General features: G+C 40.7%; 1 protein-coding gene across 1 annotated transcript; it reads left to right on the top strand.

Annotated features, from left to right (window-relative positions):
• The first annotated feature begins 10,593 nt into the window (after positions 1 to 10,593).
• On the top strand, positions 10,594 to 13,194 carry LOC116043922. The gene is made up of 2 exons (XM_031290952.1): positions 10,594 to 11,306; positions 12,331 to 13,194. Exons 1-2 carry the CDS (start codon positions 10,842 to 10,844, stop codon positions 12,850 to 12,852), a joined length of 987 nt encoding a protein of 328 aa, XP_031146812.1. The 5' UTR covers positions 10,594 to 10,841; the 3' UTR covers positions 12,853 to 13,194.
• Positions 13,195 to 14,094: the final 900 nt, after the last annotated feature.

A 14,094-nucleotide genomic window follows, 5' to 3' on the forward strand; every position in this document is an offset into this window, starting at 1 on the left:
AGGGAATATATTTGTGAAACTGAGAAATATTTGGGCCTGTAAAATGTGAATCCACAAGGGAGAAGCATCTTTTTAGTCCGCTGCAGTGTAAAATCCTGTTCTGTCATGTAATTTTGTTCTTAAATCTTTTTGTTAAATCTTCATTGGACCGAGCCTCTCCTTTCTCAAAAACTCAAGAAAACGCACCATATTGCTATAATATGTATGAATAGTTGCAAACCTTTTTCTTTTGTCAAAGTAACTTTTGTCAGCAGATGAGGTGATCGAACCCATGGATGTTTGGGGGACCCTGAACATGAAGAAACTGGACCAGAAATGTGATAGTCGTGGATGCTGCTGGGGGAGAAGCAACCTATTCACTTCCGACCTTCAGAATAAAAGCAGGCACCTTTTTTTTTTAACAGTTTACATACACTCACCTAAAGGATTATTAGGAACACCTGTAAGATTTCTCGTTAATGCAATAATCTAATCAACCAATCACATGGAAGCTGCTTCAATGCATTTGTCGTCCAGGTCTAGACAATCTCCTGAACTCCAGACTGAATGTCAGAATGGGAACGAAAGATGATCTAAGCAACTTTGAGCGTGGCATGGTTGTTGGTGCCAGACGGGCTGGTTTGAGTATTTCGCAATCTGCTCAGTTACTGGGATTTTCACGCACAACCATTTCTAGGGTTTACAAAGAGTGGTCTGAAAAAGGAAAAAACATCCAGTATGCTGCAGTCCTGTGGGCGAAAACGCCTTGTTGATGCTAGAGGTCAGAGGAGAATGGGCTGACTGATTCCAGCTGATAGAAGATCAACTTTGACTCAAATAACCACTCGTTACAACCGAGGTATGCAGCCAAGCATTTGTGAAGCCACAACACACACAACCTTGAGGCGGATGGGCTACACCAGCAGAAGAACCCACCGGGTACCACTCATCTCCACTAAAAATAGGAAAATGAGGCTTCAATTTGCCTAAGCACACCAAAATTGGACAGTTGAAGACTGTAAAAATGTTGCCTGGTCTTACGAGTATCAATTTCTGTTGAGACATTCAGATGGTAGAGTCAGAAATTGGCGTAAACCGAATGAGAACATGGATCCGTCATGCCTTGTTACCACTTGGCAGGCTGGTGGTGGTGGTGTAATGGTGTGGGGGATGTTTTCTTGGCACACTTTAGGCCCCTTAGTACCAATTGGGCATCGTTTAAATGCCACAGCCTACCTGAGCATTGTTTTTGACCATGTCCATCCCTTTATGACCACCATGTACCCATCATCTGATGGCTACTTCCAGCAGGATAATGCACCATGTCACAAAGCTCGAATCATTTCAAATTGGTTTCTTGAACATGACAATGAATACACTGTACTAAAATGGCCCCCACAGTCACCAGATCTCAACCCAATAGAAAATCTTTGGGATGTCGTGGAACAGGAGCTTCATGCCCTGGATGTGCATCCCACAAGTCTCCATCAACTGCAAGATGCTATCCTATCAATATGGGCCAACATTTCTAAAGAATGCTTCCAGCACCTTGTTGAATCAATGCCACGAAGAATTAAGGCAGTTCTGAAGGCGAAAGGGGGTCAAACACGGTATTAGTAGGGTGTTCCTAATAATCCTTTAGGTGAGTGTATGATGTTCTGACAATTAATGCTGCCTGCCTTGTCGAAAAATGCAACCTTATGTGCTTTTGTTTACTTACGTCAGTATAATCACATATTTATGTTTTATGCAGTGGCGGTTTCAAATATTTCAAATAGAGGGGCCAGGCTGGGGCCACATGCGATTTTAGGGTTACCAAATATATTAAGTGTTAATTACCACCATCCCTCCATAGGTTATTTCACAAAACAAAAGACTAGCGATACACATATAACAATAAACACAAGAATACTCATTCAGTGATAACCTAAATTGTATTTATCACTGCATAATAATATACCCCCTTTGGGGATAAAAAGTGGGGCTAATATCGGTGTTTTTAACCCCCAACATCGTCTTCCAGGCAGCGCTGCCTGGAAGGCACTAGGATTAGTCAATGGTTAGGGTTTGAAATCATAAAAATGTTATAACATCCATCAATTGTTACTCTAGACTAGAGTTTAATTCGGACGTTTTGCATTCAAATAACGTTTGGAGATGGTGGTCTTACTTTGAAGGCTACCAACAGGAAATGTTTTTTGTTGCTAGTGGCGGAACAACTGTCAGCTTCTTAGCAGCTCTGGCAGCTCATTTCAGAAATTTCACATTTGTTCTACACAATGACTGAACACTGACTGTGCAATAATGTAATTTAATTGATCTAAAAAATGACTTACCACTGTGCTTTTTAAACTGTGTGAACACTGTTTTATGAGTTCACTGTACAAGATTGTATAAGCTGAAACATGGAGAGCACAGCTATCCACAATTCTAAGGAGATGTCTAAGGAGATCATTCATTATTTGACACTAGTAAGGGTTTTTCTGTTTTTCATTTTGACACAAAAAACAAATATAGACCTACGTGTTTTCCTTTTCTAATTAAAAATGAATTACAGATTATCCAATCATACCATGACCATAGGTGTCTAACCATGGGAGTATGAGCAGTCACAGACTGGTGGCAGCAGAGGCCATAGCCTTGGCAAGGCAGGCAGGACAAGAGTCCCACAGTTGGCAGTTTCATCTTCCTTGGGCTCGAAGTGTGGATGACAATAGAGAAATAGATGCTATTTGTAGGAAAAGCACTGTTTGTGTGGTGTAAACTCAACAAAGAGATGCAGCCCTCCCCATGTTTAAATTCCAGACAGGGCACCAGCTGCAAAACAGGACTTGGGATATTCCTAGTCACTTTCTTAAGTGACATGTGTTGCAATCTACACAGAAAAGATAGTCAATGTCTCACAACATCCCTCCACAAATAGACCTTACACCCACATGACCTGTCGCTGCGCTGTATCTAATTCAATTCAATTCAATTCAATTCAATTTTATTTATAGTATCAAATCATAACAAGAGATATCTCGAGACACTTTACAGATAGAGTAGGTCTAGACCAAACTCTGTACTTTACGAAGCCCCAACTATTACAGTGGTTGCCTCAAGAGCAAGCATTAGCAGTAGCTATTGCGACAGTGGCAAGGAAAAACTCCCTTTTTTTGTTAGGAAGAAACCTCGGACAGACCCAGACTCTTGGTAGGCGGTGTCTGACGGCACCAGTTGGGGGAGTGGTGAATGGTGGCAATAATAGTCATAATAAAGATAGTGAAGCAGTGATCACAATGGTAGTCATAGTAGTTCATGTCATAGTAGGGCACAGCAGGGCGTTACGGGGTGTAGTGTGGCACAGCAGCCTGGGTGGACGCGGTTGGACGCGGCAGGACGCAGTCGGACACTGCGGGGAAACGCAGAGCGTAGCAGGGTGTAGTAAGTCCATAGCGTCAGCTGCACCCAGGACCCCGGTGTAGGTGCCACCCAATTCCAAGGCGATGTTCTGGGTGAAGAAGAAGCAAAGGGACTCCGGGGAGAAAACTCCCCAGAGCTAGGTTAGTAACAGGCATTTCTGGGACTAAGATGCACACAAAAGGAGACAAGTGAAAAGAGAGAAGAGGGAGCGGCTCATTGTGTCCTTGGAAGGAGCTTCCCACAGCAGTCTAGAGTTATAATAGCATAACTAAGAGAGGCAGGCTAAAGAGAGGGGCCCTGGACCGGGCTCGTACTCTCCCCTGCCGGAACGGGCTTGTACTTCCTGCCTCCCTCTACTCTACTCTACTATGCTGCAACTCCTCACTCCCTAACTATAAGCTTTATCAAAGATGATGGTTTTCAGTTTATTCTTAAATGTGGCGACGGTGTCAGCCCCCCGAACCCAAGTTGGGAGCTGGTTCCACAGGAGAGGAGCCTGGTAGCTGAAGGCTCTGGCTCCGATTCTACTTTTAGAGACTCTAGGAACCACAAGTAGCTCTGAGTTCTGGGAGCGCAGTGCTCTAGTGGGACAATAAGGTACTAAAAGCTCTTCTATGTATGATGGTGCTTGACCATTTAGTGCTTTGTAGGTCAGGAGAAGGATTTTAAATTCAATCCTGGATTTTACAGGAAGCCAATGCAGAGAAGCTAATACAGGAGAAATGTGATCTCTTTTGTTAGTTCTTGTCAGAACACGTGCTGCAGCATTCTGGATCAGCTGGAGGGTCTTGAGGGACTTATTTGAGCAGCCTGATAGTAAAGAATTACAGTAGTCCAGCCGGGAAGTTACGAATGCATGGACTAGTTTTTCAGCATCGTTTTGAGACAGGATGTTCCTGATTTTGGCAATGTTACGAAGATGGAAAAAGGCTGTTCTTGAGGTTTGTTTTAAGTGGGCGTTAAAGGATAGATCCTGGTCAAAAATGACTCCTAGATTTCTGACAGTAGTGCTGGAGGCCAGGGCAATACCATCTAGGGTAGCTATATATTTAGATAATGAAGTTCGGTGGTGCTTGGGTCCCAGCACAATAACTTCCGTTTTGTTTGAGTTCAACATCAGAAAATTGTGGGTCATCCAGGATTTTATATCTTTAATGCACGCTTGAAGTTTAGCTAACTGACCGCTTTCGTCTGGCTTGATTGACAGATATAATTGGGTGTCGTCTGCGTAACAGTGAAAGTTAATTGAGTGTTTCCTAATAATATTGCCTAGAGGAAGCATATATAAAGAGAATAGAATTGGTCCAAGCACTGAGCCTTGAGGAACGCCATGGCTAACTTTAGCGTATTTGGATGGTTTATCGTTAATATTAACAAATTGGGATCGCTCAGAAAAATAGGACTTAAACCAGCTTAGTGCGATTCCTTTAATGCCAACTAAATGTTCCAGTCTCTGTAAGAGGATGGTATGGTCAATAGTGTCGAATGCAGCACTAAGATCTAATAAGACAAGTACGGAGACAAGTCCTTTGTCAGCAGCAGTTAGAAGGTCGTTAGTGATTTTCACCAGTGCCGTCTCTGTGCTATGATGCATTCTAAATCCTGACTGAAAGTCTTCAAATAGACTATTTCTATGCAGAAAGTCACACAATTGATTAGCGACTACCCTCTCAAGGATTTTGGAGAGAAACGGGAGGTTAGATATAGGTCTATAGTTGGCTAAGACCTCAGGGTCGAGGGTGGGTTTTTTCACCCACATCCACCCACATCTAATGATGTATGACAATCACACAGTTGTAATGACCAACGTTGACTTACATATCTATTTCCAGTCAATATTATCAGTTCCTTACAAAGCCCAGCAAGTCTATACAGTCCTAGCGCATGCTTTTCACTGAAAACCTTGCTCCAATACCTTCTGTATCTTGTTTTTTTTCCACAGGGCATTATCTGTCCTGTCTTCAGCCAATCACATGAACACATCCCACAAAGGAATGATTGTGATACACTACCTGCATAACATTCAAGCATGGCCATTAAAAAAATGTACAGTACATACCTGGTACTCCTGTAATAGCTGCAACCCTGCCAGGCTGCATTTTTTTTGTGACCTCTAACAAAATAGAGATCCTTGTTATATTGTCCAACATAGTATTTCATGTTTTTATGTGTTTTTTGTGCGAATGTGTATGTGTTGGCTTCCTGTTGTGAACCAAATTGCCCCTTGGGGACATTAAAGATATTTCAACTTCAACTTCAACTTCAACTTTACATGTATGACAATACATCCAAAACAAATGTAGTTCCCACCCACAGTTCAACAGGCGGTCCTTAACATGGCCCAGGACACATACGCGTCCACAAACAGCAGCCATGCCTTAACAGTAGCCATGCCTTAACTAGTCTCTCATTGCCAGAGCTACCTCCACAGTGCTGTGAAGGAGGGTCTGGCAAGTCCACACAACAGGTGCTCTGGTTTATTGGCCTTTCTTTAAACCATCAAAATCGTCATGGGCGGCGCTGAACGCCGGACAGAGCCACAGTGCCGCTGCAAAATAGCCTCGGGAAGGAACTTGTTTTGGTGGAACATGTGTACGTTGATGTTGACGTAAGATGTTTTAGTCGTGCAACAGAAAACTCAGATTGGACAGATAGTCTAGCTAGCTGGCTGGATTTACCCTGCAGTGTGGAGTCTGATTTTCAAATGAAAGCTCCAAGTTGGTAACTTTATCATAACAGGAAAACCAGGATGAGCCAGGATTTTCGTAATTAAAGCCTCAAAAGTAACAGGCAATTAATCATGGACCTAGTTTTTGAGTATAAAAGCCCTAGAAGGTAACTGTATCCTTACAGGAAGCTTCAGACCAAAAAGTCAAACTTCCAATGGTTCAACAGGCAGTGTTGGGAAAGTTCACTTTCTACATGAACTAGTTCAAAGTTCAGTTCACACATTTTAAAATGAACTAGTTCAGTTCATAGTTCATACTTCAAAATTTTGAACTAAGTTCACAGTTCATAGTTCTTTTTTTCCATATGTTGCTGCGAGCTATTATTTTTCAAAATTATTGCTACAGCCCATATAGAACCACAGACAGCAATCATTTTATCAGTTTTAACACTGAAACGATGCGTCAGATTTATTTGCTTGCATATACCTTGAAGGCTAGCCGGGTGCTTCAGTTCAATGTGCCGTTTCAGGTTTGCTGTGGATGTGACTGAAGTGCGGATTTTCTTTTTGAAAGCCGGCAGGCAAAGTTTGCACAAAAATGTAAGATTTTTCCCATCGTCACCGACCTTTTCATAAAACTTGTTTAAATGATCATACGATGTCACCTTGCTGCTTTTTGTTTTGATGACGCATGCGGCGGTGAGACACTGGTGGCTGGTGTTGCCAGATTGGGTGTTTTTTCCGCTACATATTTTTTTTCCGCCTGGCCGGGCTTTCGCCTGGAAGGCTGTATAGAAATCTGGTACCCTATTGAACGAAGTTAAACTGAGAGAGCGTGCCATTCACAGACACCAGAATGAACGAGTTCACAGTAACGTTCATCAGGCAGTAAGACATTACGTTCAATTCACGTTCGCCCAAAATATGAACGAGTTCATGAACTGTCATTCAATGAACACATTCAGGCACAACACTGTCAACAGGCTGTGTTTTATGTAGATGTTGTGATTGTTTTATGTAAAGATCCCAGGAATAGTAGCTGCTACATTGTTAGCAGCTAATAGGGAACTGAAATAAAGATAAAGATATTCAACTTGTCAACTAAATTCAAACTAATTAAAACCATTCCCACTTTTCCAACTATTCTCACTACCTTACCTTCCTCTTACGGATTTAAGCTAGCAATCCAGTTTAGCTTTAGCAATTTAGCTCTTCAGCATACACAAGCATTTTCTGCCGGAAATGCATTTTCTAGTTTGTACACTGATAGTCAGTGGTGTCTATAATGTGAATTCTTAGATATTAGAGTAAATGTTTAATTGCAATTTTCTGTAATGGTACCAGCAATATTTGTTTGTTTTGCACTGAAGTAGCATATCACTAACATGGTTAAGATATGTTTGAGCGAAATAATTGAGGGCCAATGGCGTTGTTAGGCCTGGTCGTATAAAGCTACAGCGCTGAATGTTTAATGAAGCCCAAGATCTAAAAAAACCCCCAAAAAACTATAGGGGTGAATACTGGTAAAGTGGGACACTTTCTGACAATTTACCTTATGTATCATTTTTTAGTATGATCCAAGTGTCTTAGCCCCTCGTATGATACTAGTCTAAATAGCTTAAGAGCTCTATTATACTATACAGAATCATTAAACACAGGATGGATGACCCCCATTAACCCAAAACCACACTGTGACAGGAACACATTCAATTGTTATTCAAGTGTAGGCCTAATTTATTAAATACACATAATATGAAAAAAAACAACAACAATAATAATTGCGGGCCCTCGCACCTCCCGGCATGTCTGGGGTAGTACTGATATGTGACAGCGGTCGACATGGCCGTGGATTTGCACGATAATCAAACAGTGTGCAGAGTGCGGGGAGATGGATACAATGTATTGCACCAACTTTTTGTTTAATGGCTAAATGCACAGAATGGCTGCCACGCTGATAGACAACACACAATAAACATGAATTATGTTGCTCTATGTCAAGTGTGGGCCACACAATTTAAATTTCATGTCAATCAGATGATGTTTGTCACATGAGGCTGACTTCCTATTGCGAGTAGGGGGCGCTATAAGTATGACTCAATATTGGCATGTAGATATCTTCAGGCCTGGACTCTCATCATGCATGAAGAACTTGAGGCAGCTTGAACAATGTACATTTGAGTTACAACAACACAATGTACATTTCAGTTACAACAACTTCCTGATTCATGGCATAACATCGAAATTCACTGTGCAGTCACGCCCTGAAATGCAGACCCACAATATTTACACAAAGCATCATCAAGGTTTTCAGGTTTTTATGATCCCATTTGAGGTATGTCCGGTATACCTGCTAGTAGTCTACATCCATGACGTTCCACTTTCGGGATTGCTCCGGTGCCGCAGGAAATTCCGCCGGATGTATGTATTTTTGCCGATGTCCGTTACCTTCCTCTTACTTTGTGTTGGCGTTCTAAACTCCGGTGGATTTCTGAGGACTATGGTTAACTGCTCCTCAGATCTCTGCAGGGTAAATCCAGACAGCTAGCTAGACTATCTGTCCAATCTGAGTTTTCTCTCGCATGACTATTTTGTGAGTGGTTTAAATAAATGCCAATAAACCAGAGCACGTTTTTCTCCCATCCCAGAATGTTATGTGGACTAGCCAGACCCTCCTCTGCTCCTCCTGTTGATGGTCTGGCAAAGCGAGACTAACCTGCTAGGAGCAGCACATCAAAGTATAACAACTTCTTGTAACCAGCAGATGGCGCTATGACTCAGTATTGGCATGTAGATGTCCTCAGTCCTGGTCTCTAATTAAGCATAAGTTTGGGGCAGATTGCTGGCTAGTTAGCTTGCTAGCTTGCTTGTTCCACCATGCATGGAGCCGACACACAGCAGAGCCGTTCATTGCGGGTTACTCCCAAGGGGGTAAGCCTACCTCCTGTGGCGCCATTTAGATGCTACAAAGCGATCACCCGACGTTAGCATTCCATTGACTGCCATTCATTTTGACGCCACTTTGACAGCGAATAACTTTACATCTGAAGCGTTTAAAGACTTTATTTGTCCATTGTTTATTTCTAAAGAAACACGAAAATGTATAAAAGACCTTGTACCTCACGTTATGGCTCCGTAGAAGACGTTTTTGTAAAAATAGGCTAATGATTGTGTCATAACCACGCGACTTACTGTCGCATAGTACACTACCGTATAGTACAGGAGAAGCTCGCAGGCAGTTTCGACTTACATTAGCTGTTTAAGTTGAATTACTAATGTTAACTAGCATTTTAGTGATCAGTAATTAGCCTGTGCCTATGTTATCTCCTTGCATATACCTACGCTCTCCTTCTCTGCTAGATTGGGAATGATTGAGATTTCTCTTGGCACAGCTACCAGAAGACTTCCAACTTTCAGACAGGTTGCTCACGTCACATCTACGTCGTCTCTCTCAGTTGGAGGCTGCTCAGTAACGCTCAGCGCTCACCGGAAAAGTGCTTCTAATATCCTTCACTGGTCTCCATCCAGAGCAACAGGATCTGTTGGTCCATTATTATATACTGTCTATGGTTACTCCCCGCCACTGGTGGAGACGGCCGTTTCCGGGGGGGTCCCCACTGCTCTTTGCCTAGCAAAGTCACTTTCAGTGGTGGGGATTGAGGCAGAGGAACTGCGGGGCTTGCTAGGATTGTGGTCTTTATTTGCACACTGTGCTTGTAAATGATTATTCTGGTTATGGGCAAATGCGAGAGAAATACTTTGATCTGATGTGTGGGCAAGTGAGGTGCTAGGTTTACTGGTGTGTAACAACACGCATTATGTGATAACGGATTATGTAATAAAACGTCAAAATGTAATACATTTTCACTTCATTCATAATAATGTGCCTTTGTGTTATTACACAATGAAGTGAACATTTATTTCATTTTGACATTATATTAGATAATCCGTTGTTATTCCTTAATGCATTGTTGTCCGACGTAGCATTGTACTTGCCCCGGGCAATCAGGCAATCCTTATTGTTGAGCCCTGCCCCTGTGCATACCTAACTGGAAACAAAAATTGAAAGCATATTGTACCATTGTTATGAAAGATGTGGTCAAACGTGTAGGCCTTCATGTTTTTACTCTGAAAGACACATACAGTCAAAATCAAAGTAACTGTACAATGGCAGTGCCCTGCTACGCCATGAACTACTCCAACTACTATTTGTAGTCATAGTTCCATTATTGTTATTGTGACTATTATTGCCACTGTTAATCACACCCCCAACCGGCACCGCCAGACACCGCCTACCAAGAGCCTGGGTCTGTCCGAGGTTTCTCCCTAAAAGGAAGTTTTAAATGCTTGCTCTTGGGGGAATTGTTGGAATTGTTGGGTCTTTGTATATTATAGAGTGTGGTCTAGACCTACTCTATCTGTAAAGTGTCTCGAGATAACTCTTGTTATGATTTGATACTATAAATAAAATTGAACTGAATTGATTCGAAAGTGAAAGCATAGTATACCATCATGATAAAAGGGCTGGAACATCTTGTTAAACAACTAAGCATGCTGTGCAGACGAGGAAAAGGCAGCAGAAGATGTTAAGATTTGCAGTTCTTGTGGCTGACACATCTTCACTCAACTGTTAGAGGACAGAGCAAAATATTTGATCTTTTTGCACTATAGAGGACAAACATATCAACAAAGAGGAATTTGGTGAAGCAAAAGAAGACTGCGTTGTAACACCATCCTATAGATAATCAGATTTGAACTATTTTTTTACTATTTTTCAGTCTTTTCTGCCAGCATGGTACACTACCTCGGTGACGTTCCTCAAGGATTTATCAAAATCATTACAAAGTCTATGGGAATGTTTCTGCTCATAGCCCTCTTCTTCATACTGCAGTACTTATTCGATATGGATTTCCGTTGCTCATGCAGACCAAGTGGACATCTAGATGATGTAGTGTTCATGGCTGCCCCTCCTTTGATCCTCACCTCGATTGTCACCTTAATTGAGTCCATCTACCAAATGGGGATTTTTTGTCGCTGCTGTAAATATTGGGTCAACAATTGCTGCACCTCTTTTGTGAAGTTTTTGATGAAATATCTTTTTCTGACTGCTGTTTGGACGTCCACGGTTCTGTTTGATGGAGATTGGTACTTCTGCCTGCAAACAAACCTCAATAGCTCTCAGACTGGGATTCCTTGCAGGAAAACTCTGACCTACGAGGAGACACTCATCGAAGCCAGTTATAAGAATGATTCACGTGTAAGTGACACACAGTAATCTAATAAGCTAAATGTGAGGAGCTGCAACATTTTTGCTCATTATTCAGAAATTAGTAATTAACACAAAAACGTGTTTTATTGCACATTTTATACATGGAGAATCCTTTTAGTAATATAAATGTTTTCAGCAGATACTATTAACTACATAACTACTAACTTCCTATATACACTATAACCATTTTGGGCCGATTAAACTGAGTTTAGGACAAATGATTCCAAATGATACTAGTACTACAACTCTCACCAGAGAAACACAAGAAGAAACATCTGAGATTTCAAGAGCAAATTTGTATTAGAAGTGAAAATAAATCCCAATAGGCCTGAAGGAAAAATTAGAACATAACAATGTCAAGGTTGATACATCTACAAAAGCTAAAATATAAAAACAAAGTTATAATTTGTAATATTTCAACAATAAAGTCAAATTATTATGAGTCGTGATATTGTTAAAAAAAAATCCTGGTCTTACCTAAACATGTGCCCCGTTTCTTTGGCGACAGACTTTAGTTTGGACTGCATGTTTTTCTATGTGTATCTAAAACTTGGTCAGACAAAGACAAAAAGAGAAGAGAACCAGTACAATCAAAGGATTTCAGTTGAAGCAAGAGGTCTGGCAAAAAAATGCCACAAAATCATTTCAGTTTTGAGAGTACAATGTTGTTATTATATAGTGCAGTACAATTTTTAATTGTAAAAAATAAATAGTCTAAAGCATTTACATTTAAATAATATCAAAACTATTTGATATTCCTTGAAAGCAAGACCGGTTCCATCATTAACATTATGAAAAAGTAGAGCATGTCTTAAAGGACCCAATTCTATAGTCTTATAAATGCATATTATGTCTTTAAAAGCACAAGTGGAAAGGTAACATTTACATTAATGTACTTGAGAAGATAATGTTAAAGCACTATAAAAGTACTTTACTTTATGATTTCCATTTTGTTATACAATATGCTTTTACACATTTTACAGCGACTTATTATCCTTTGTTTCTTTTCTAGGCCGTTGGTTTCAGTGTACTCTCTGGAATTCTTTTGCTTTGGATCTTCATTGATGTTATAAAAGCCTGGGGTATTAGATGGAGTATGTGGAAAAGGAGCTCTGTGTCTGGATACAACCTGTGCTGCCCTCCCTACTACAGATGGGTTTATGAAGGTCTTCTGTCAGAGGAGGTGAGCAGTCTTTTGAAAGACGAGCTAAGAAAAATAGCAAAAGAAAGAGCAAAAAAACTCTGCGCAAAACATCTTATGACTATTCGTGAACACGAGACGCAGGGACAATACCCAGATGGCACCAGCGGCAATATTCCCGACGAAAATGCACATGGTGGTAATCCTAACGGCAGTGGCAATCCCACTGAAAATGAAGATGACCATCTCGATGACAACTCTAGTGAAAGTGTCACTGAAGATTCCAATAGTCATCTCATTCCTGAGAATGAGAATAATGAGCAAGATAACATTTTTGATACCTGGCAGAAGATTTCACTCTCATCTTTCTACATGTTGAATGAGGGGGTTTGAGTTTGAAAAAACCATGAAGGGAGATTGATTCTGATGAGCAACAACTGTATTATATTGCTATAATAATCAAACAATGTCATGGATCCAGTGCCTTCAAGAAACATGCCAGTATAAAAGGTACACTGTCGTGTTTTTATAGCAGGGCCATGGAGCAATGATAGGTTTTTAAATTCGTTCCAATGTAAACATCAAAAATAACTGAAAATAATTTGTAAATAATAACCAATCCATCATAAAAACATGTGCAAGGAAGACAAGAAACCCCAAGTGGCTTATAAAGTGTCTCCTTTTAAAGGAACATGCCGACTTATTGGGACTTTCACCGTAACCCCCAGAGTTAGATAAGTCCAAACATACCCTTCTCATCTCCGTGCGTGTTGTAACTCTGTCCGACGGTTCCACTGGTAGCTTAGCCTAGCACGGATCCTGAAGGTAATTGGTTCCAACTAGCCTACTGCTCCCAATAAATGACAACACAACGCCAACACGTTCCTATTTCCATGTTGTGATTTGTATAGTCACCGCGTGTACAAATAACAAGGTCACATGAGACACAGCCATCTTCTAACCGTATACATACTGGGAACTACTGTATATTCTCAGAAAGGTGAAGCATTGCTGATCTGCTCGGGCTTCTCAGGTGCTACAAAGCATATCACTCCGCCCAAGTAGCAGAAGTAGCAATGCTTCGCCTTTCTGAGAATATAGTTCCCAGTTTATATACGGTTAGAAGACGGCTGTGTATCTAACTCTGGGGGATACGGTGAATAAGCTAAAGTCCCAATAAGTCATAGTGTTCCTTTAACATAGGGTATGATTACAGTTTAATATTTAACAACAATGTAAAGGACAAAAGCAAAAGCAAATAACAGAACAAGATATACCCATTAACAAATGTATTTGTAGAAAAAAGAAGAAAAAACAAATAATGAAGAAAAGAATATGAAAGAGAAACATACTTTTCACTCCACTCCACTCAGATTAATAATACAAAATATAATAAATGATGATGTATTTTCATGGAGTAGTTAGAATGACCCAGCTGCAGCATTACATCACAATTATTGCTTGCACATCAATACATCTATAATATAATATAATCACGATCCAAATATGTAATGTATGTTATCTGAAAAGGGCCATTCTGCCTAGAGTACTTTCACTTTTTATTACTCTTAGCACCTTAAAAGATTTTATTTTAGGTTTTTATATCTCTCTGTAGCTTCCCAGTAGTGTTTCTTA

Source organism: Sander lucioperca, chromosome 17 (genome assembly GCF_008315115.2).
Source record: "Sander lucioperca isolate FBNREF2018 chromosome 17, SLUC_FBN_1.2, whole genome shotgun sequence".
NCBI classification, from domain to species: Eukaryota; Metazoa; Chordata; class Actinopteri; order Perciformes; family Percidae; genus Sander; species Sander lucioperca.